The sequence below is a fragment of the Pyrus communis genome, chromosome 16, assembly GCF_963583255.1.
Source record: "Pyrus communis chromosome 16, drPyrComm1.1, whole genome shotgun sequence".
In the NCBI taxonomy this organism is placed as follows: domain Eukaryota; kingdom Viridiplantae; phylum Streptophyta; class Magnoliopsida; order Rosales; family Rosaceae; genus Pyrus; species Pyrus communis.
The window spans coordinates 4,784,272-4,804,803 of record NC_084818.1 but is presented as its reverse complement, the minus strand read 5'-3'; the positions used below and the strand labels follow the sequence as shown (position 1 = coordinate 4,804,803).

Genomic DNA, 20,532 nt, shown 5'->3' with positions numbered 1-20,532 from the left:
GTTTGAATATGCAATGGTTTTCTAATGTCGAAATAGGGTTTGTGCACGGGTGAAACATATGTGGAGAACTACAAATAAACTTAAAACTAGCTAGCATGCACATGCGTAGGAACAAAAAGGTGATCATTCATATGAGTTAAAGCCAATTTGCTGAATTCAAACTTTGTTTATTACATTTAAAGGAGGAAAAGGAAGATACAGGGCATACCAATCTATTGTTGCACATCGAAACATGGCGTTGTAGAGGTTGTGATGCCAGCCTATAATTGAAGATTAATAATCTAAAGACCTTGAAACATCTGCGGTTGGAAAATCGTATCTCTGATCTTGGAATCTCCTGAGTAATCCCAACTTGTATTTCTCGATTTCAGCATTCTCCAGAGAATCAGGGGTGGATCTGATAACTGGGATAGCCCCAGCTTGGTGTAAAGCTCGAAGAGCTTTATCTGCAGTTACAGAAAATAGATTGAACAACCGAAAGAGATAAGAGAGAACTGGTTAACACAGCGTTAATATAATCGTATCCAATACATTATGCGAAAGCAGCTTTCGGAAGTTAACGTTTTGCAGAATCACAAAATTAATTTTGTTAACATGTATATTGTTTTCTAAACACTTCTATCACAAACTCTTAACAAATGCTGAAAGTGAACTGTCAGTAACTGCAATTATTAAATGCGTATTACTCTTACAGGTGAAATACTCTCAGCAACAGCTATGTTGTTTCAAAATGTGAACGTACGTGGCATACAATATACACTTCGTGCATCTCCAAATGTTTTAAGGCTACACTTTACCATCAGGAATGTATGATGGCAGTATCTTTAGCATCCCGGAATTTAAGTTGATACACACCTATTCTATAAAATTAACAAAATTTCAAGGTATAAACATAGGCGCATGTAGTACCAAATGTGAATGAAAATGTCTGACCTGAGGGTGATAAAGCGGTAAGAGCCTTCAAAGCCTCCTTCCTTGTGCTGTCATCCTTAGCGGCCCCCAACATATTCACGAGCTCTTGAGCACCACCCATCTCCACAATTTTCATTCTCCTTTCATCTGTAAATCAAGAGAAGACATAAAAATTTACAATCTGATTTCACAGCTGGAGATTAGAGAAATGAAATGAGCACTTATATGTTACGCAGCTCAAACAGAAGAAATTTTCTGAAAACGATTCCAGGGCAAACTGTAAATGGTAATTTCATTACCAGGTGTGCTATACATTATCAAAAGTGAATTGCTTTACCAACAAGGCAACCAGGTATACATCTAAATGAATGAGCTTTCTCAAAATTAGACACTGACAGAAAAGAAAATCGAGCAACGAAAGTTACCATCAACCGCAAACTGAGCCAATCGAGAAGCCCCCATTCTCTTAAACAAAGGATCCTTGACTGTCAACAGCGAAACGGACTGTTGCAACAAAGTATCCCCTGGAAATGTAGTAAAATACAAGAGTAAAATCAAGCAAAAACCGAGTAACTGACAAATTTCTTATTGATTCATAAATTAAAAACAAAAATTAAGATAAATTAGCTAAAGATTACAATACCCATATAAGGCATGATGTTGTAAGCTACGCAAGTTGCAGTCCCAGCAAATATCAGCTTCAACATCCATCCAATTTTTCTTTCAGCTTCCTCTTCGAGGGAGAGTTCATCTGCAATCCAATACCAGAGCTCAATTTTCCTTCATTTTCTCATCAACCAAACAGAAAATTACGGAATCAAAGATGAAATCTTGAGATGGGCAAACATTCGAATTACCTCTGCCGTTGTGAGTTGAGAAATTGCGGGGCGGCGCATTGCGCACCGGGCTTCTTGTACAGTAATACTTCGAATACTGATCAAGAAATTTTCACATCACAATCAGAACGGAGAAGTTCGAATGAAGAAAAAGAGGAACGGAATGTTGGACGGAAACCAATTCGAAGAGGGAGCTTACAGCGGTGAGCTTGGATGCTAACGTGCGCATGGTGCGAAGAGGTGACTCCTCCGAAGCTCGGTGCAGTGGAACCGAAGAGCAGGTCCGTCTTTGGACTCCCGGGAAAGTGTAAAAGGGCGAAGGGTTCTGTTACTTTTGGGTCTAAATCCAATGGGCCTTTTACTTAACAATCCAAAAATAAAATTATTTTCTCTTTAAACCTTTTTTTTTTAATTTTAGAAAATTAATTTGTTTTTCTATTTTTAATTTTAATTTACACTTAAATTTTAATTAAAGTTTTTAACTTTTCACTTAATACTACAATTTAATGATATTCATTTTCACTTGTAAGTGAGAGATCTTAAGTTCGATTCTCGCCAAAAGCTAATTTGAACCACATTATTATTAGCTTATTATGAGACTTAGTCCGCCATATTATCCTTAGTGTAATAATAACTTTTGTTAAAAAAAGAAAAATAAATAAAAATTTTAACTTACGTCTAGAAAAAACAAAATAAATAAAGTTTTTAGCTTACGTGCAAAGTGCCAAGTACAAATAGGAGAATTCAAATTTATGTGCATGGTAGAAGATAGTAAATTTGAATTGAGGACAAAAGAAGGATCACACTACTCAAACCAACTATAACTGATTCCGTAATTTCTTATATTTAATTTACATTCCTCTACAAAATTATAATTCTCCTCTATTTTTTTTCTTTCCAATTTTTGGTGTATGTCATTGACTCATCATGTAACGAGACTCGAGAGATATACAATTGAAGATAGCCAAAAATCTTTTGTACGACGAGGTTAATGTAACTCATTAATTTAATTCACCTTGTAACCAAAAAACCAAAAAGGCACTGGCATCATACATATTTTTGTCGATTACAACTGGATCTATTTTTGAACTACGAATTTGGGCAACAAATACAGAATTAAAAACAGAAAAGGAGTAGGATTAAGATAACTACAAAACTTTTGAGCTCGACTGTCGACAAAATCTGCTGATCACCGTAGCTGATTTCCTTACAACACGAAGTCAGCAACAACAAAGCCTTATCTCACTATATGGAGTCCACTGATTATCCATGAACAAGAAAAGATGAATTCGGATCCACGCTTCAGATCAAGAAAAAAATCTCTATTTCCTGTTGAAGTTTGTGCAGGAAAGGAAAAAAAATAACAAGTTTGATTAAACTTTCAAGTCAAAAAAAGTCCAATGAACCCCCAAAGAAACCTGGTTTAAGAGATGAAGAGAATGTTGGCAAACCTTTTGTTCGGTTTTGGCGGGATTAATCCTCTTTTTTCGAGGCTCTTGAACCTATCCTTAACAAGGGTGGAACAACCCTTTTGGGAAAAAAATGAAAGAAGCAATTAGACTTCCCTGTAGTCTTGTCTGAACACAAAGAAAAAGAAAATGACGAAATTTTTTGTAAGCAAGAAAAGTGCATGTACCTTTAGCTTACGGAGGGATCCAGTTATTTCTTCAGTCAAGAGGACTTGAACCGGGGCAGGCTCGAACCTGTAATAGAAGTATTACAAATAGGAAGATAAAAACACAAATGATACTAAATGTGTGAGAGAGCATTGCTTAAGACATACTTATGTTTCCCCAATCGCGGGGGACATGACTTTCGTTTTTCTTCTTTAGCTACAACTCGTCGAAGATGTCTTTTATGCCTCTCCTCGTCCTCTTTAGCTATTTCCTCAATGATATCTGGTAAGCTGTGACCAAAGGACAAAGCAATTATTAGAATGTAATCTTCACCAGCGTCCTCTAGAGACAAAAGTTGTATAAGTATATTACCCATCAATTTCTTTAGAAAGCTTCTTGGCCTCTCTCGCTTCTGCTTCCTTTTTAAGCTGTTCTTTACGCCTAGCTCTCTTATTTAAGATGACTGTTGTCACCCTCTTTGTTTTTAAAGGCCTGCACCATGTTTTTTTAAGCAACATGAGTCGTGGCATTTTAGTTTTGATGGCCTTATAATGCATGGAACAGAACATTAGCAATATAAAAAAAATAAAAAAATAAAAAAAATGGGCTCACCTTTTCTCAGATGCAGCATCCCCATTCTCATCCAAATTATCTGGATTCATATCATCATCAGTGCCTTCATCTGCCTCGAGAAAATACATCTAATAAAGTACATTAGTAACGTAAGGTTCACAGTTATGTACAAAAAAAATTAAACTAACATAAAATATTTGTCGTTATGACTCCCTATCTGGTTTATTGTGACAAAAATGAAAGGAACATAAGACACTCACTTCTTCTTCATCAACAGCCTCCCCAGGAACAGTTAAAGGAACTGGTTGAGGTCCTAGCTCTTTTTTATAGACTTTCCCCATTTCTTCTGCAACAGCATGAGCCAATGTTTCCTGGATTGAGAAAACGAGGCAAATATGAGAGAACTTTATGCCATACAAGCTAAAACGTTAACCAACAAAAAAAAAAATAGTACCAATGGCAGATAATTAAGAAATTACCTGATGACTTTCAAATGTGGGATTGAATGAGGATCCTGGAGGCTCAACTTCTACGGCAGGAATAATTGATGGCTTCTTCATCTTCAAAAATTCAATAAAATCTATCAACTAAGAGCCATGGAATGTTTGCTAAAACTGTGACTATTCAAACAATAACACAGCAGCCAAATGCTGCTTCAGATTCTATATGACTCCTAGATAAGATGTGATCCATGATGCATCTTAGCACATTACCACTAGTGGAATTAGAGTTACAGAAACAGACAAGAACCAATATGAACAACAATATGATCATATTCTTGAACTTAAACGACGAGCTTTACCTTCTTGGTTTTTTTGCCGTCGTCACCTGCATGAGAGTTAAAAACAGTCAATGTAATGCACAGAACCGTATAATAAAAGAAGAAAAAAAGTAATAAAATAGTGGAAACAATGCAATGGATGTTAAGGTTGAGGAACCTGTATATCCCCATAAGTCAGCCATGCCAGAATGCGAGACAGAATCCTGTGAGATTTCAAACTAAAATTAATACAAAACCGCTAGAACTAGATAACGTCTGCAGTTTTACAAATAACAACTGACCTTCGGACTCCATTCAGATCCATCCATCAGTTCTGGAACCTTTTTATGTGCTTTCTTGAATTTCTTCAGTGTCGAAGAAGGTACTGGTTGTACAAATGGGTTTTTCTGCAGCATGCTCTCAACGTGGAGTACTTTCTGTCGATGTTTTTCAATCTTCCTCTTCACCGAAAGATCTGGTCAGACCAAAGCACACAAGTTCAGTTCCACTAACTAACGAAAATGAGTAAGAAAACTGAGAGCGTAAAACAAAAGAAAGGAACTGAACTGGATCAAACTCGTAAAGTATACTTATCAATCAGTACCTATTGGACTCACTCCAGATTTCTATACAGTAGTCAAACCCGGATTGAATACAATGAGATTCATTCGGAGCTTTAAACGACAGATTGACTAAATTCTATCCAAATCCAAGCATAACCTAGAAAATCTACCACTCCGATTCCCATTCTGTTTCCCGCCAAGCAAAATGGCGCTCATTTTCTTCCGGAAAAAAAAGAAAAAAACAGTTCTTCGTAAAATATCAGAGTTTGTTTCACCATCACATGAAATTAAAGAAAGCTCTTTCAACAGAAAATGCAGCAAACCAATCAAATTTACAACACACAATAATGTGAAATTCCAATAAAACTCTTCCATTTATTCGTTGGCTTCGTATTTCGATAAGTTTAAACCAAAAACCCCAGCTCAAAACAAATTCTAATTTCCGCACCAATTCACCTCACAAGTCCTTAGAAACCCAATTAATTCAATGTCAACCAGCTTGCAATTGCAGGAAAAGGGGATTGATTGGGAAATTTGGAAAACCCAAAAGGGCATGAAGGTAAAAGCACCGTGGCGGAGAAAGGACGTACCTTTGGACTTGTCTTCGAAGAAGAGGGACTCGGCGGGGGCGGAGGCAAAAGAGCCGCCGGAAAGAGCGTCCTTGGTGGACTGCTCGAAGAAGTCGTGGATGTCATCGGTGCTGATGTTTGCCCTCCATGCCTTCTTTCCCTTCCTGGAGGTCTTGGCTTTCTTCCCCATAGCTTTTCTCTCTCGTTGTGAGTTCCGAGTTCCGAAGTGCGCTGCTTTCTCTGTGGGTTTAGGGAGTGAGTTTATAAACCCTAACGGCTGAATGGCGGGAGAACGACGTCGTTACTTCGCTAAAGAGTTTTTCTTTTCTTTTGTTTTTCGTTCTATTGGTGGGCTTCGGAAAAGATGTTTCCGATAACACTACTCCCTATGGGTCGCACTGCCTCCGCAGCATCAGCAACTTCACCACCTCACTGTGGTCACTGGCATACAACAATCGGCTAACTGCGACGGAAGGCCATGGGTGTCCCCGTCAAACTGGGCTTTCCTCAACCTGCTCATCCTCTGGTTCTTCCCGCCTCAACTTCCAAAAACAAAGTAAGCAACTCCATCTCTCTCTATCTGTGTTGCTGTTGTGGTATCTCTTTCTTTGTTAACAAGAATATCAAATTAATTTCTTGCAGACTAAAAATTCAACTTTAATTCATTCATCTCCAACAACCCAGAAACCAAATGGAAGCAAATTTCCCAGCTCAGCTTCTGTTGATGAAACTACGAAAAGGTTTCAAACTCAACCCTTAATTGATATCCTGCGTGGTTGTGAGGACATAGGTTTTGTAGGGAATGTAAAGTCTGTTCATGGGTTGGTTTTAAAATCCGAGCTTTCGGACGGGGACTTGTTGGTGGTGTTGAACCATGTAGCTCATGCCTATTCGAAATGCTCGGATTTCGACACAGCTCGTCGAGTGTTTGATGAAATGCCGCAGAGGAACATACTTTATTGGATGGTCATGATCGTTGGGTCGACAGAGAGCGGCATTTTTCTTTATGGGTTTATGTTCTTTTGTGATATGGTGGACGGTGGAATTTTACCGGATAAATTTGCCGCGATTGTCCAGACATGCATTGGGTTAGATTGTATTGAATTGGGGAAAAATGGTGCATGCGCAGGTTGTTGTAAGAGGCTTTGCTGCTGATACTTTTGTTGGTGCATCTCTTCTTAACATGTATGGAAAGTTCGGAAAGGTTGAGGATTCATGTAGGATGTTTAATACCATGACAGAACATAATAAAGTTTCCTGGACTGCAATGATTTCAAGTTTAACTTCAAATGGCCTTCATTCTGAAGCATTTGATCAATTTCTAAGAATGCAGAAAGAAGGAATCACACCGAATTTGTATCTCAAAAGCAGTCGGGAAGTTAGGTGATCTTGACAAGAGCAAAATTGTTCACAGTTACACATCTGAATTGGGCATGGAGTCCAGTGTTCTTGTAGGAACTGCTCTTATTGATATGTATGCCAAATGCAAGTCTTTGTCTGATGCCAGATCTGTTTTTGACTTGAATTTCACCAGTTGTAAAACCAATCCGCCATGGAATGCAATGATCTCTGGCTATTCACAGTGCGGTCACAACCAAGAAGCATTGGAGCTCTTTGTGAGAATGTGCGCAAACAATATAGAACCAAACAAATACACTTACTGCAGTGTTTTCAATGCAATAGCTGCGTTGAAATGTTTGCATGTCACTGGATGGTTTTAAAGTCCGGGATAGAAATGAAAGTTACAAGCATCTCCAATGCAATTGCCAATGCATATGCCAAATGTGAGTTGCTGGAAGATGTACAGAAGGTCTTTGACAGGATAGAAGAGAGAGATTTAGTATCTTGGACAACACTGGTGACTGCTTGTTCACAATGTTCTGAATGGGAGGATGCACTGACAGTCTTCTCAAAGTTGAGAGAAGAAGGCTTTGCACTGAATGAGTTTACCATTTTTAGTGCGCTTGTTGCATGTGCCAGCTTTTGTTTCCTTGAGTATGGTCAGCAAGCATGGCCTGCTTTGCAAGGCTGGCTTGGACACAGAAAAGTGTATAGAAAGTGCACTAGTCAATATGTATGCCAAATGTGGTAATATAGCTGAGGCGCAAGAGGTCTTTGAGAGGATTTCTGAACCGGATACAGTTTCATGGACTGCTATTATATCAGGCTATGCTCAACATGGGCTTGTCGAGGATGCCCTTGAACTCTTTAAGAGAATGGAGCAGATGGGTGTGAAGGCCAATGATGTGACACTATTGTGTGTTCTGTTTGCATGCAGCCACCGTGGTATGGTAAAAGAAGGCCTCAATCATTTTCATCAAATGGAAAAATCATATGGGGTGGTGCCAAAGATGGAACATTATGCTTGTATTGTTGATCTCTTAGGTCGTGTAGGCCGTCTTAATGATGTAATGGAGTTCATAGAAAGGATGCCAATTGAGCCCAACGCAATGGTCTGGCAGACTTTGTTGGGAGCATGTAGGGTACATGAAAATGTTGAGTTGGGGGAGATTGCAGCTGAGAAGATTCTTTCGGTCACACCAGAATCCTCGGATACCTGTGTTTTCTATCCAACACTTATATCAGGACAGGGTGTTATGAAGATGGACTTAGTCTGAGAGATGTGATGAGAGACCGAGGTGTGAAAGAGGAACCAGGCTGTAGTTGGATTTCTGTGAATGGTAGAATCCACAAATTTTATGCAGGGGATCAACAACATTCTGAAAAGCATGATATTTACGCAAAGTTAGAAGAGCTGAGAGTGAAGCTCAAATCCATGGGTTACATTCCAGATTTACGTTATGTATTACAAGATGTGAATTTGGTAGAAAAAAAGGGGGATGCCTGGATGAGCTTGCTGAATAGAAAAGATTAATACCATCAATTTGTTCAATATTTCTTGTATAAGCATGTCAAGTTGGGGGGACAAAAGGTTCAGGTGTGGTATGTATGATCAACCTAAAAAGAAGTGGCAGCAACTAAGAGCAAATGAATCTTTAGATGATAAAATTCCGAGGGCGGAACTGCCATGTACATTCAATGATTTTTTTCTTTAGCTGCTCAGCTCTTCTTCATGCTTGGGAGCGGAGTATCGAGGTACATGCAGGCTACAGATGAAAAACTATGAATGCCAACTGAATATCATTGTGCAATTGACTATGGTGGATTTTTGGCTTCTTTGATCACAGATAATTTTTCGGGCACAGGAGATGTACTCAAGGGGCTGTGTATAGGGTGGGTCACAACTATTCACCAACATCCAGCGATACAAAGCTATTGAACCGTACAGCTGCACCGGATTTCATACCTCGTGATAAGAGGTGCAGAGAAAGGGTATAAAACTGCCTAGTGGAAATCCTATTCTGAAGTCAGGCTTTTCAACTCATTTGTTTAGGGTTCAGCTTTGTTTTATGTAATGAGCTGGATAAAGGAGGTTGATTACTTTTCCTGAATTTTATATGCGGATGGGACATATTTTATCTACAACACTGTGTTTACTGAAGGAACTCACATCAAAATATCAGTGAGGTTCAATCATTCATATCCACGAACTGCACCATGTGATGCATCCAATTCACATGTCATATCAATTGTGTCGTTCACTCATACTATATCTTATAGAGCAATACACCAACCATCATGTGATGCAAGCACAGCAGATAGAAGCGAATTAAAATGATAGATATGATGGATAGGTAGTGTCTACTATCTCCTAGTGTGAGGAGAGACTTGAAAGCCCTAATAACTTTGGTTCTAGTACCAGCTTACGGCTTAGACACTAGAAAGAACAAAGCTGCAGAGACTCTTAAACAAGAGAAAGGTACATAAAAACGAGTTTACAATTCAAATCTCAATATGATAATTCAAAACAACCTCCCCTTCTTCTTTACAAATACAAGTATTTATAGGCTTACAATTTAAAGTGAGAAATATGAAAAGACAAAAAAAATAAATAGAAAATAAAAAATAAATAAAGGCTTACAATATAACTTCCAAAAAATTAATTGATTTCATAAAATGTCATTAACTTAGGAATTCCATAAGCCACAAATTTAAAGCCAGATCATGCATTATAACTCAAAAAATGCATGTATTATATTATAAAACTTAAATTCTAGTTGTTAGTAATTTTATATAATAACGCCTCTTTGGCCTGAATCATCATGTGACGGTTTGACTGTTACACTAAAACAATTTCTCTTAGAGTTTTTCTAGTATGGACCAGAGCATAAGATACATTGAGATAATTGAATACTCAATCTTCATCTACCGAATCACTAATCGCACCTTTAGTTGTTCATTCACCTTGTGGTTGATGCTATGTGTAGTCTCATTCTAGAATTTTCCTTTTCTCTACAAGGTGGCTAAAAACTTTTTACTCTTTTGCTTTTCCAATCTCCAACCCAAAATCTCAACAGTGTCTCCAATCTTTGTGGGGCTTTTGCTTAAGCTTGTGGGGCATAAGAAAATTTGATAGCCAAAACAGGACATGAACACTAAGAAAGGCAGCAATCTGTGCCTTTGAAACAGCATTCAAAATCTACAAAAAGACAGCAACCCAGTAGTTGAAAACACCCTTCCTTCTGAGATGTCTCTCTTGCTTTGCTTGTACATATATATACATGTATACATTATATATTCAGATACACACACACACATCTATCTGGTCTTAACATTTCTGCCATCTCTGGGAGGATCCTTGCAGGTTCCAATTTACATGTGATGAACAAGACACACATAGCTAGGGACACTTACATATGATGCATATGATCCAGGTTTCTCTGCTTTGCTATGCTCCATGCAACTTTTGCAAATTATTTTCTTTTCTCATCACTGTAATTACAATTATGTCATCTTCGATGCCTACAACCAACCCCGTGACCTCTATTTTTATTTATTTTTATAATTTTTTTTTTTTTGGTTTGTATAATTTTTATTTTGTTATGTGGGTCAAGATCAATGACTCAGTGCGGTTGATTGCTCAACTCTAAATAGAACATTAGGTGCCCCTTGCGACTTAAGGCCATGCATAAGGATATGCTACGAGAAATATTAGGAAGAACATTTATTTAAATTATATTTTCTAAATCACATGACGTGGATATTGATGATTGAATTATTACTTAAGTGTTTAATTAACGAGCTTATTCTATATTTGTGACACATTATATGATCCATAAATGTGATCTAAATATGTGGTTTTCCTAGTGTTTTCATAATGCTATATATTCCATTATTTTGTGACACATTTATAGTCCATTGTTTTGTTTGTCGTAATTGATACGTAGGTCACCTCCAAGATGATGAGTACATATTTCTCAAGAGAGTTTTTAGTGTGCCCAAAATACGGGCACATACGTTATATGTCATTATACAAGTGGAGGGACATAATCTATATCTATATTCATCATTATATTCACCATATTCACCTCGATTTCAAAAAGCTAGAGCCAAAATATATATTGAATGCCCTAAACCACAAGGATGCAAAATGGGATGCAAAATGTGACTGACCCTTAAATATATAGTACATGCCTCATATTGTATCACTATGGTGGCTCTTTCGATGAATGCTATGGATATTTTTTGAAGCGGTATTGCCCTTCTTGTGGAGACGAGTTGGTTGGTGGTTTTCTTTTCAGATTAGTTAGTTTTTAAATTTTTGTGATATCCCCGCTTCACACACTCGTGATATCTTGCTACGGCAAGTTGATGTGGCCTCGCTAGTTTTAGTAATGGTTTTTGCTTGCATGTAATGTAAGATGTGTCGCATCTATGTCTTTTTGGCAAATTTGTACCATTTGTACTATTTGCTCTTAGCTCTTGTGGCAGTGCAAAATAAGGGTTTAACTTATTTGTTGGTTGAATTTTCTAATTAATTAAGAACATATATTACACAAATGAAAGTATAAAGGTTATTAATTTAAGAAGAAAACAATGCATGCCGATATCATTTTCCAAATATTTGGCAGAATATTTTTTTTTTTGGCTTGAAAAAGGACAAAGCAATATAGCTGTATGAAGTTTTTGGCTGATTTGTTTGCATGGGTGCTCTCTTTGCACACAACAAGATTTTTACAGCAAAGCAATTTGTAGGCATTATATATGTAAGCTAAAAATTATGGAATGACGAAGTTCCGACAATGACCTTTTTTATTCTTGAGTGTGTGGCGATACATGCACAATGAAAATGACCTTTTCTTCAATCTATTTAACGAATTAATCATATATATATATATATATATATATATATGTAAGTATTTATGCATGTAAAGAGATGTTTTAGTTTGCAAGTAACCGCATTTAAAGAAAATGTGGACATGCATTTGATATGTGATCTATATGTTGTCGTTATTGTTGATACCGTTAATATTGTGCTTGAAAATTTAGTTAACAACAACTTAGAATGAATATATATATATATATATATATATATATATATAAATCATGTGTATGTATGTGATATGTCCAACCAAGAGAGGCACTTATCACTCAACTTTATACTTCAATTAAATTTTGTTTCCATTGTCACACTTGCATGTGAATGTACTTTCCCGAAGTTCAACTCACGTGAGTTTTTGCTAGCAAGAGCCACAAGAATCCTATATATACATACTACTATGCTAAAGGATAATTTATTTATTAAAACAAATAAAAGAATATTTCTTGGACACAATGTTTATGTATTTGTATGTGATAGTAACTATTTCTTTGGTTTTTTTCGAAGTGAATTACAAAATTTTGGAACCATATGAAGGAGCACAGATTTGGTGTCAAGCTCTATGTGGTGATTGTGGCAAGGCTTGTCATTATATGGGTTTTTTTTTATTCCATTTTCAAATAATATGGAATGTCACGAGAAGCATTTCTAAATAGAGTAATACTTTTATTGTTATGCCATAATTAACTTTCATATCACTTTTCTAATTGAGATTATTATAAACAATTAAGAATTTTATTGTTGCTGTGATCTCGCAAATACAACGGAGTTTAGCACGTACATATGTTCTACGTTGATTAATTAAAAATAAATAAAATATAAGCACGATTGTCTTAGTCGGGTTTATACCCCCAGAGCATTCCATTATGAAACATGTGAATGAGAACACTCAAATCCTTAAAGAATCTTCTGCATCAGCCTCCAACTTTTTGGCAACTAACAAGCCCTAAGATGAGTACGTAATATACGTTAATTTATCACCCTCAAATCGATGATAAAACAGAGCTTAAGATAATTTGCCTTGGGAAAATAGAGCTTAAGATCCTTTGCCTTCGTGTTTGAGGGTGAACTTCTGTGTCCGACATCGTCCTATCCGATATATTAACATCGCCTAACCCTCTATTTACGTGTAGAATTAATCAGAATGAATTAATCCATCATCATCATCAACCAAATAGAAATTGCATGCATATATCCTCAGGTTTTCAAAATCAAGTAAAATGGTTAAAAAAAGGGGTTACAAAAGACCTGAGAAGAATTGGACAGCACCGAACAAATTAATAAAAAGAAATTAGTCTCTTCAATTTGATAAAGAAATGCTAGCTAATAGGTTTCAATGGTATCAAGACAAATTATTGCTTATCTGTTTTAACTTGTTTTTTTCCTACTTTTCTTCAGTATATTACGATACCGATAAGCATCAGGTCACGCTCATTGGACAAACTTATTGAACTTCAGTATTTCGATTCATGCCTTTCAGCGTATTAATTACAAATGGTGGACATTTCATGTACGGTGATAAAATAAATTAACCCATTACTACCTGATCAGTAAAATTTATGAAAAATCAAATCAAGATTCTGATGGATCTGTTTATATAATACAAAATCAAAGCACATGCAACCAAAACTGGGAAAATAATTGAGGGAAACCCTAATTCCTGGAAATAAATTATTTTTTAAAATAAGCTAAAGGAAACCGTAGAAATTGATCATGGAATGTGTCAGGGAAGTGCACAAATTATACATTCTTATGGAGGGCAAAAGACAAGGGTTGGGAGCAGGGTATGTGTATGGAGAGTATTGTTTGGTTGTAATGATTAATGGGCACACATGTGAATAGAGTTGGTACGTGATTTGTCTCTGTGGCGAATGGAGACAATGCTCGAATCAACAAGGACTAGCTAGTAGGGAAAACTCTTGCTCTTAAGCCTCCTATACATGTACATTTACATTATACATATATACACGTAGTGACTAAGTTTGATACATAATATAAAGGTCTCGTGATACATAAAAAGTACATAAATATATTGACTGCAGATGGAAATTGGAATTGTACTTGCATGCTTATTGGTATTTAGTGCAATGTTCTTTTTCCTCATCTACGTAACTGTCCATGGAAGTAAATATATTTTTGGAAATATTTGACTAATCCTTTATAAGTTTATGTGCATGCGTTGTCCAAAAGATAAATGAATTTCTAATTCAATTATATATAACTCAGTCTGATCAGCAAGTTGCAGTGAAACTTCATATACCATGCAATGGATATAAATTATAAGTAGACTTAGATTAATGATTGATAAGTATAAAGAACAAGTAGCTAGTGAGAACAGGATGAAATCTACTGTCCTCATGCATAAATATTTAATATTATGAATCTATGATTGTATGTTTATATGAGTTTCAAAAAATTAAATTAAATTAAATTAAAGGGAGCATGATGAGCAGATATGAGCTTAACCAATTTGGCCAGGTTGTATATATGTTCCTTTCCTTGCACTCAAGTTTGAATCATCATAATTAATGTAGATTATTTCATCATTTGTCAAAAAAGGTATAATTAATGAAATTGAACTTGAAGGCTAGAGATGATGAGAAGGTAAAAATGGCACGTGTAGAGAGAGGAAGAGAGAGAAGGAGCGGACAAAAAGGGCAAACGGAGAGGAGGGGAAGAGGCTAAGCTAAAAAAACCCCCCGTGAGGAGTGTTTGGAGGCATTCCAGAACTCACAAACTAAACATATATCGATCATATTTTGTTGCTTCTCTTCTCATGCACTTGTTTCGATGGCTCGATGGCTGGCCTATTCCACAAATCCACAGTTGCCACTCCCACCTGATCCCTCTATCTCCATCACGAGATTATGATTCCCCCATTCCTGCCCGCCCTTCACTTCTTTTTTTTTCCCTTTCTACCCCTTTCTCTGTATCATTTTCCCATCTATATTCACTAATAATTCATAATTTTGGTGGATGCATATATATATATATATATATATATATAATGAATATTCAGAATGAATGAAAGACAGAAACTCTGTTTTGTTTTCAAGCTTATATCCGACCCTAAATGTTTTCTAGCTTATGATCAAGTGGCCTTAGCTTTGTGCATATCAACTTGCAGACTACTCCAAAAACATGCATGTGAAACTGATCACTCTTAATATCACTATTACTGTTTTTATCACCAGATACATAATATACAGAATACTTGGCTTTATAATTTAAGACATGTATATACAGGTAAGAAAGAAAACTCGTATAATATATACTATTCTTAAATTATTAATCATTAGCAACTTTGCAGATATGATCTATGATTTTATGCTGAACAGCTTGAATATTATGTTGGAAAGTGCCCATAAATTATTAGTTTAGGACACCTGGCTTGGCGTGCATTTCTTTAATCAAGGACATTAACGTGATCTTATATTATAAGATGGTTAACTTAACTTTTATATCTGAAAATTATTCAGCAATAATTGATGAATTCCACTTTGTCATGTATATACATGATATGATGAATATGTATGTTTCATGTTAAATTAAGTTGTGTAGTGAATAAATCATGTTGAATTCCACTTTTTCTGGAACCATTTGGTCTAGTGCCTAGTTCTACCAACAAATTAAGTAAACTTTAGGTTTAAGAAGCCCATTAGTATTAATATAAGAATAAGACAAATGATTAGTTATGTGCAATTAATCATCCTAAGGATTAACGAGGAATGTTATCCCTTGCCATGCGATATAATATGGGCAAAAAAAGGAAACAATTTTGTACTATGAAATAGAAGGGCATGTCAGTAATTGCAGCTAGAATCTATTATCTATTTGTCCAAACTCGAAAAAAATAAACTGAGGCAGTCATGTGCAGGGAAGAAAACAGGTGATCATATAGATTTGAGAGCTCATCGCCCTCTTATAAAAAGCTTTCAGAGCTTTTCAGAGACTTGTGTAAGGAAGAGAGAGAAGAGGGGCAAGAGAGAAAGCTGGTAAATCTGAAATATATATCGAATCCGATATCCTACTTTTTCCAGGTTTCCATGGTTTCTAGGGAGCACAAGAGGGCAGCACTCTATGAGAAGCTGCAACTTCTTCGTTCTATTACTAACTCTCATGCTGTAATTCCTCCTGCTGCATTCATTTCTCAGGGTTTCCCTTTATCGTATTGGCCTAAATTTCTCCAAGTTTTATATATACTAAACCACACTTGTTCTTCCCATTAACACAAAATACATGCAATTGGTTTCATTTTTGTGCTGGCTACCCCCTGAATATATCTTATTTCTGCACCACTCTCTTGATTTTCAAACCGATGAAGAATTAATATTATGAGTCGACCAAGATTCATGGTCACCTAGCGACCAAGAAATCATGGTCATCTGGCGACCAAGAATTCATGGTCATCCACTTTTAGATTTGATATCAAAGGTTGAGATTAGAACAACAAAAGCACATCATTTATTCTTCACCTTTGATATCAAATCCAAGAGTGAGTGTGATTATACTGTTTCCTTGTTGCTTGATACCATGAGAACATTTATGTTAATATTATATACGAAAACAATTTATTTCTGTGGTTTGTTAAGCTTATCAAGAGAAACTGAAACAATATTATAAGTAGTGTGCTGTGAGTCGTCAAAAGCTAAAAGTTCTAACAGTTAGTGTGTATGTTTGTCTCTCTGATGGCTGCCATTCGATAGATATTCATTTTCTGAAAGATCTCAGTATCCCATATGTTATCTTGATTACGGTCGAACTTTAGAATTAGATTAGTTTCTATTTGTGTAATTTACATAAATCTATATATCTAAAGAGAGAGATCAATTAATTTGGAATTTCATTATAAGTAGCAAGCCGTCAGTTGTACCCATGGCAAGATGTTCTTACATGACTGTACTTCTTTAATTATCTAAATCTATGAGAGAGACAGTGTGTATATATGTATACATATATGTTGATTATATATATATATATATATATATATATATGCGTGTGCCTCTGTCTGTGTGTGTCTGTGTGTGTATATATATATGTTCATTATTGATATCATCAAATGTATATGACAGTATAGTTTTTGTTTGTGCATGTGTCGCAGCTAAACAAAACCTCAATCATAGTAGATGCCTCCAAGTACATTGAAGAGCTAAAACAAAAGGTGGAAAGACTGAATCAAGATATTGCAAATGCACAAACTACTTCTTCATCATCAAGTGACCAAAATCCATTGCCTGGGGTACTTATACAGACAGAATTCACCCTTTTCCATATCCAGTACTATGATCAATTTAATCAGTATCCTTTTTAGTTGTATGGGTAGTAATATATAATGGAGTTTTAATTTGTTATAATTTGTACATGTCCTTATTATTCAGCAGGTTACAGTGGAAGCCCTAGAAAAAGGATTTCTGATAAATGTGTTTTCTGAGAAGAGTTGCCCAGGTTTGCTTGTGTCTGTACTGGAAGCTTTCGAAGACTTGGGTCTCAATGTCCTTGAAGCTAGGGTTTCCTGTGCAGACAGTTTCAGGTTACAGGCAGTTGGAGGAGAAGTAAGACATTTCAATTCCTCTCTATATATAAATAATTACTGCAAGAGAATTATATACATATTAATGACAGCACCTATAAGGTTATTTCACTTTGATGTATAGAATGAAGAGGAAGGTGAGAGCATTGACGCGCATGCAGTAAAGCAAGCAGTGGCAGTGGCTATAAAAAACTGGAGCGAAAATACCGAAAATTAGTAATCAAGATTCGGTTGCTATACATAACTACCTATTTATGTTCATGATGACGATGATGATCATTTTTCGCTTTCTTGGATAAATATCCTCGTTTGGCTTCTCTCTTGTTGTAGCTAGCTAGGTTGGCATGATGATGTTGATTATCAAAGAATTAATCAAGCTTCAAACAACGTAATTAGACCAGTTTCGTTGTAGTTGTAGCTATAGCTGGCTAGGATGGCTGAATGCGTTGATTATGAAGGAATTAATAAAGCTTTAAACAACTTAGTTACGAATGTTTGATCAATCATATATAGATCCTCTTAATATGAATGGGATAAATTAGCTCCTAATTAAACAAAAAAGAATAATTAATTATTCGACTTCGGGTTTATCATTATCAATAATTCTGATTCTCTAGTTGATTAATATATTAGATGTTGGATTTTTGGATCGGTGGGCCCGTGAGACCCCACTCTAACAACACCGATACTGTCCTTAACTTTATCACTGGCCTAATCTGTTAGGTGTGGAGTTTTATCACAAAATACCTCGATATTAGTTAGAGTGGGGTAATCATATTTAAACCCCTTCGTTTTATTTTCAACCACCGATGTGGGATTCCAACACTCCCCCTCACATGTAATCCCATTTAGTGGTTTACATGTGGAGATCCACATCGGCAATGTTAGGATTTTGGCTCGTCAAATATGTCCTAATTGGTTTATGATTGTTTTAGGAAAATTAGAGGAATACTGATTCTTGTCCTAGAGGGATTAGGAAAGAATTTCAGTTTTCCTTATTCAATTTAGGTTTGGATTTCTAGAAGTCTATTTGGATTTGGATAAGTGTAATTTCCTAGTCCACTTAGAAATAGAAATTCAATCAGCCTTGGGGCGTGTAAGCAGACCCTATGCCTATAAATAGGGTGCGGCAAGGCTTAATTTTTAGAGAGAAAACAGCTAAAGACAGCCGAGAGTTTTGAGATTAGTTATAGGGTTTGCAAAAGTTCTGTAATCTCTATTATTAATCAAATGTGTGGTGATTTCTCTACCTAGAGAAATCACAACTGAATGTAGGCAAAAGTTATACCGAACTAGTCTAATTCGTGTGTGTTTCTAAGTTTTGCTATATTTGCTAGTTTAGTCTATTGTTACATTAAAGAACAAGGTCTAGTGAGCATGTTTTTCAACAATTGGTATTAGAGCTAGAATCAAGGTGTTCTACGATGTCAAAAAGGAAGATGAATGCGGATCCAGAACCTGCGTCAAAGCCCTTTGACGGCAAGTATGACTTCACGGACTGGCAAATGATGATGAAGAACGTACTGATACAGTAGGATTTGGACAATGCACTCGCTGGTGAGAAGCCAGAAAACATGATAAAAGTAGCATGGACTAAGGTTCTCAAGAAAGCCAAGAGTTCCATCAAGATCCATCTCACAAGATCAGTTCGGTCACACATCACCTAAAAAATGACTACCCAGGAAGCATGGGAAAAGTTGAAGAATGTTTATATGGGCAAAACCGTGTCCAATAAACTTTTTCTAAAAGATGAACTATTCGGGCTTTGACTAGAAGAAGTAGGTGATATTGAATATCACGTATGCAAGTTCCAGAATTGCATAGCTAATCTTCAGAAGGTCGAAGAAACTTATAAAGATGATGATATGGCTATCATCTTGTTGAGGTCTCTACCTTCGTTTTTCAAGCATTTTCGAACAACTCTAATGTTTGGCAAAGAGTCCCTGAAGCTTAAAGACGTAATTCAAGCTTTTTAGTCATATGCTAAACTGGATGATATAACTGAAAGCTCTCAAGGCCTTTATGCCAAAGGCAAGGAGAGGGGGTGGGAAAAGATAAAGGAAGAGAAAACTGGTAACAGAGGTAGGTCAAAATCCAAGAAAAAAAAAGGAAAAGAAGGAAGGTTGCTTTGAATGTGGTTCAGCCGATTATGGGAAGAGGAACTTCAAGATTTGGAAAGAGAAGAAAGCCAAGATGGAAGAAAGCTCAGGTTCAACTAGTGCAGTCACTGAGCGTGAAAGTGACGGAGAGCTTCTTTTAGTAACATCAGGCTCCAAGGCTTTCACAAATTGGATTTTGGATACCGGATGCACGTTTCATATGTGTGTAGTAAGAGAATGGTTTGATACTTACCAGGAAGTCATTAGTGGAGAAGTCTTAATGGGGGGCGATTCTTCATGTCTTGTAAAAGGAATCAGCACTGTTTGAATCAGAATGTTCGATGGGATGATACGAGCTTTGGGGAACGTCAGGTATGTCCCTAGACTAAGAAAGAATTTGATTTCCTTGGGTACTTTAGATAAGGCCGGTTATGGGTACAAGGCTAAAAAAGGAAGACTCAAGGTAACCAAAGGATCGCTAGTGGTAATGCGGGGTGACCTACAACCCAATAAGTTGTATAAGTTAATTGGGACCACTATAGTCGGGGGAGTAGTTGTTTTTGTAAATCAGAGTGTAGAAGACAAGACTGAACTCTAGCATCATAGGCTCGGGCATATAAGCCAAAAAGGGTTGCAAGAATTACACAAGCAAGGCCTGTTGGAAAGTGTGTCATCTTGCAAACTGGACTTTTGTGAATACTGTGTTCTTGAAAATCAAAGACATGTATCATTCGCAAGTAGCAGTGCAGATAACCAAAACAATGAGCAACTTAGCTATATTCACTCAGATGTTTGGGGCCCTATATCAACTAAATCAAATGGTGAAGCCATGTATTTTGTTGCTTTCATGGATG

General features: G+C 36.4%; 3 protein-coding genes and 1 pseudogene across 4 annotated transcripts; 2 read left to right on the top strand and 2 right to left on the bottom strand.

Moving 5' to 3' along the window:
• Positions 1-108: 108 nt before the first annotated feature.
• On the bottom strand, positions 109-2,066 carry LOC137720173 (uncharacterized). Its single transcript, XM_068459189.1, has 6 exons — positions 1,948-2,066; positions 1,770-1,845; positions 1,556-1,663; positions 1,338-1,436; positions 934-1,059; positions 109-446 (listed from the first exon to the last, which is right to left on the bottom strand). Exons 1-6 carry the CDS (start codon positions 1,975-1,977, stop codon positions 274-276), a joined length of 612 nt encoding a protein of 203 aa, XP_068315290.1. The 5' UTR covers positions 1,978-2,066; the 3' UTR covers positions 109-273.
• A 670-nt stretch (positions 2,067-2,736) lies between these two features.
• Positions 2,737-6,037, bottom strand: LOC137719985 (ribosome biogenesis protein NOP53-like). The gene is made up of 12 exons (XM_068458971.1): positions 5,851-6,037; positions 5,000-5,172; positions 4,876-4,921; positions 4,740-4,765; positions 4,417-4,497; positions 4,198-4,308; positions 3,977-4,065; positions 3,737-3,856; positions 3,532-3,654; positions 3,385-3,451; positions 3,200-3,276; positions 2,737-3,077 (listed from the first exon to the last, which is right to left on the bottom strand). Exons 1-12 carry the CDS (start codon positions 6,017-6,019, stop codon positions 3,071-3,073), a joined length of 1,089 nt encoding a protein of 362 aa, XP_068315072.1. The 5' UTR covers positions 6,020-6,037; the 3' UTR covers positions 2,737-3,070.
• Positions 6,038-6,254: 217 nt separating this feature from the next.
• Positions 6,255-9,378, top strand: LOC137719984 (pentatricopeptide repeat-containing protein At2g03880, mitochondrial-like; annotated as a pseudogene).
• Positions 9,379-15,934: 6,556 nt separating this feature from the next.
• Positions 15,935-18,161, top strand: LOC137719986 (transcription factor bHLH61-like). Of its 2 annotated transcripts, none has more exons than XM_068458974.1 (4): positions 15,935-16,173; positions 17,151-17,288; positions 17,431-17,601; positions 17,704-18,161. In XM_068458974.1, exons 1-4 carry the CDS (start codon positions 16,096-16,098, stop codon positions 17,794-17,796), a joined length of 480 nt encoding a protein of 159 aa, XP_068315075.1. In that variant the 5' UTR covers positions 15,935-16,095; the 3' UTR covers positions 17,797-18,161. The 2 variants fall into 2 exon arrangements, with proteins under 2 accessions (XP_068315075.1, XP_068315074.1); XM_068458973.1 differs by having other exon boundaries at positions 17,428-17,601.
• Positions 18,162-20,532: the final 2,371 nt, after the last annotated feature.

What these genes read in the sequence shown, in the direction of transcription:
- LOC137720173 (XM_068459189.1), bottom strand. Translation starts at nt 1,977, where the DNA reads ATGCGCACGTTAGCATCCAAGCTCACCGCT. An exon ending in CTCAACTCACAACGGCAGAG is followed by an intron (nt 1,664 to 1,769) that starts GTAATTCGAATG and finishes ATTGGATTGCAG; the next exon opens with ATGAACTCTCCCTCGAAGAG. An exon ending in GGCTCAGTTTGCGGTTGATG is followed by an intron (nt 1,060 to 1,337) that starts GTAACTTTCGTT and finishes CTTGATTTACAG; the next exon opens with ATGAAAGGAGAATGAAAATT.
- LOC137719985 (XM_068458971.1), bottom strand. Translation starts at nt 6,019, where the DNA reads ATGGGGAAGAAAGCCAAGACCTCCAGGAAGGGAAAGAAGGCATGGAGG. An exon ending in AGGCTGTTGATGAAGAAGAA is followed by an intron (nt 4,066 to 4,197) that starts GTGAGTGTCTTA and finishes GTACTTTATTAG; the next exon opens with ATGTATTTTCTCGAGGCAGA. An exon ending in CTTTCTAAAGAAATTGATGG is followed by an intron (nt 3,655 to 3,736) that starts GTAATATACTTA and finishes CTTTGGTCACAG; the next exon opens with CTTACCAGATATCATTGAGG.
- LOC137719986 (XM_068458973.1), top strand. Translation starts at nt 16,096, where the DNA reads ATGGTTTCTAGGGAGCACAAGAGGGCAGCACTCTATGAGAAGCTGCAA. An exon ending in CTATTACTAACTCTCATGCT is followed by an intron (nt 16,174 to 17,150) that starts GTAATTCCTCCT and finishes CATGTGTCGCAG; the next exon opens with CTAAACAAAACCTCAATCAT. An exon ending in ACCAAAATCCATTGCCTGGG is followed by an intron (nt 17,289 to 17,427) that starts GTACTTATACAG and finishes CTTATTATTCAG; the next exon opens with CAGGTTACAGTGGAAGCCCT.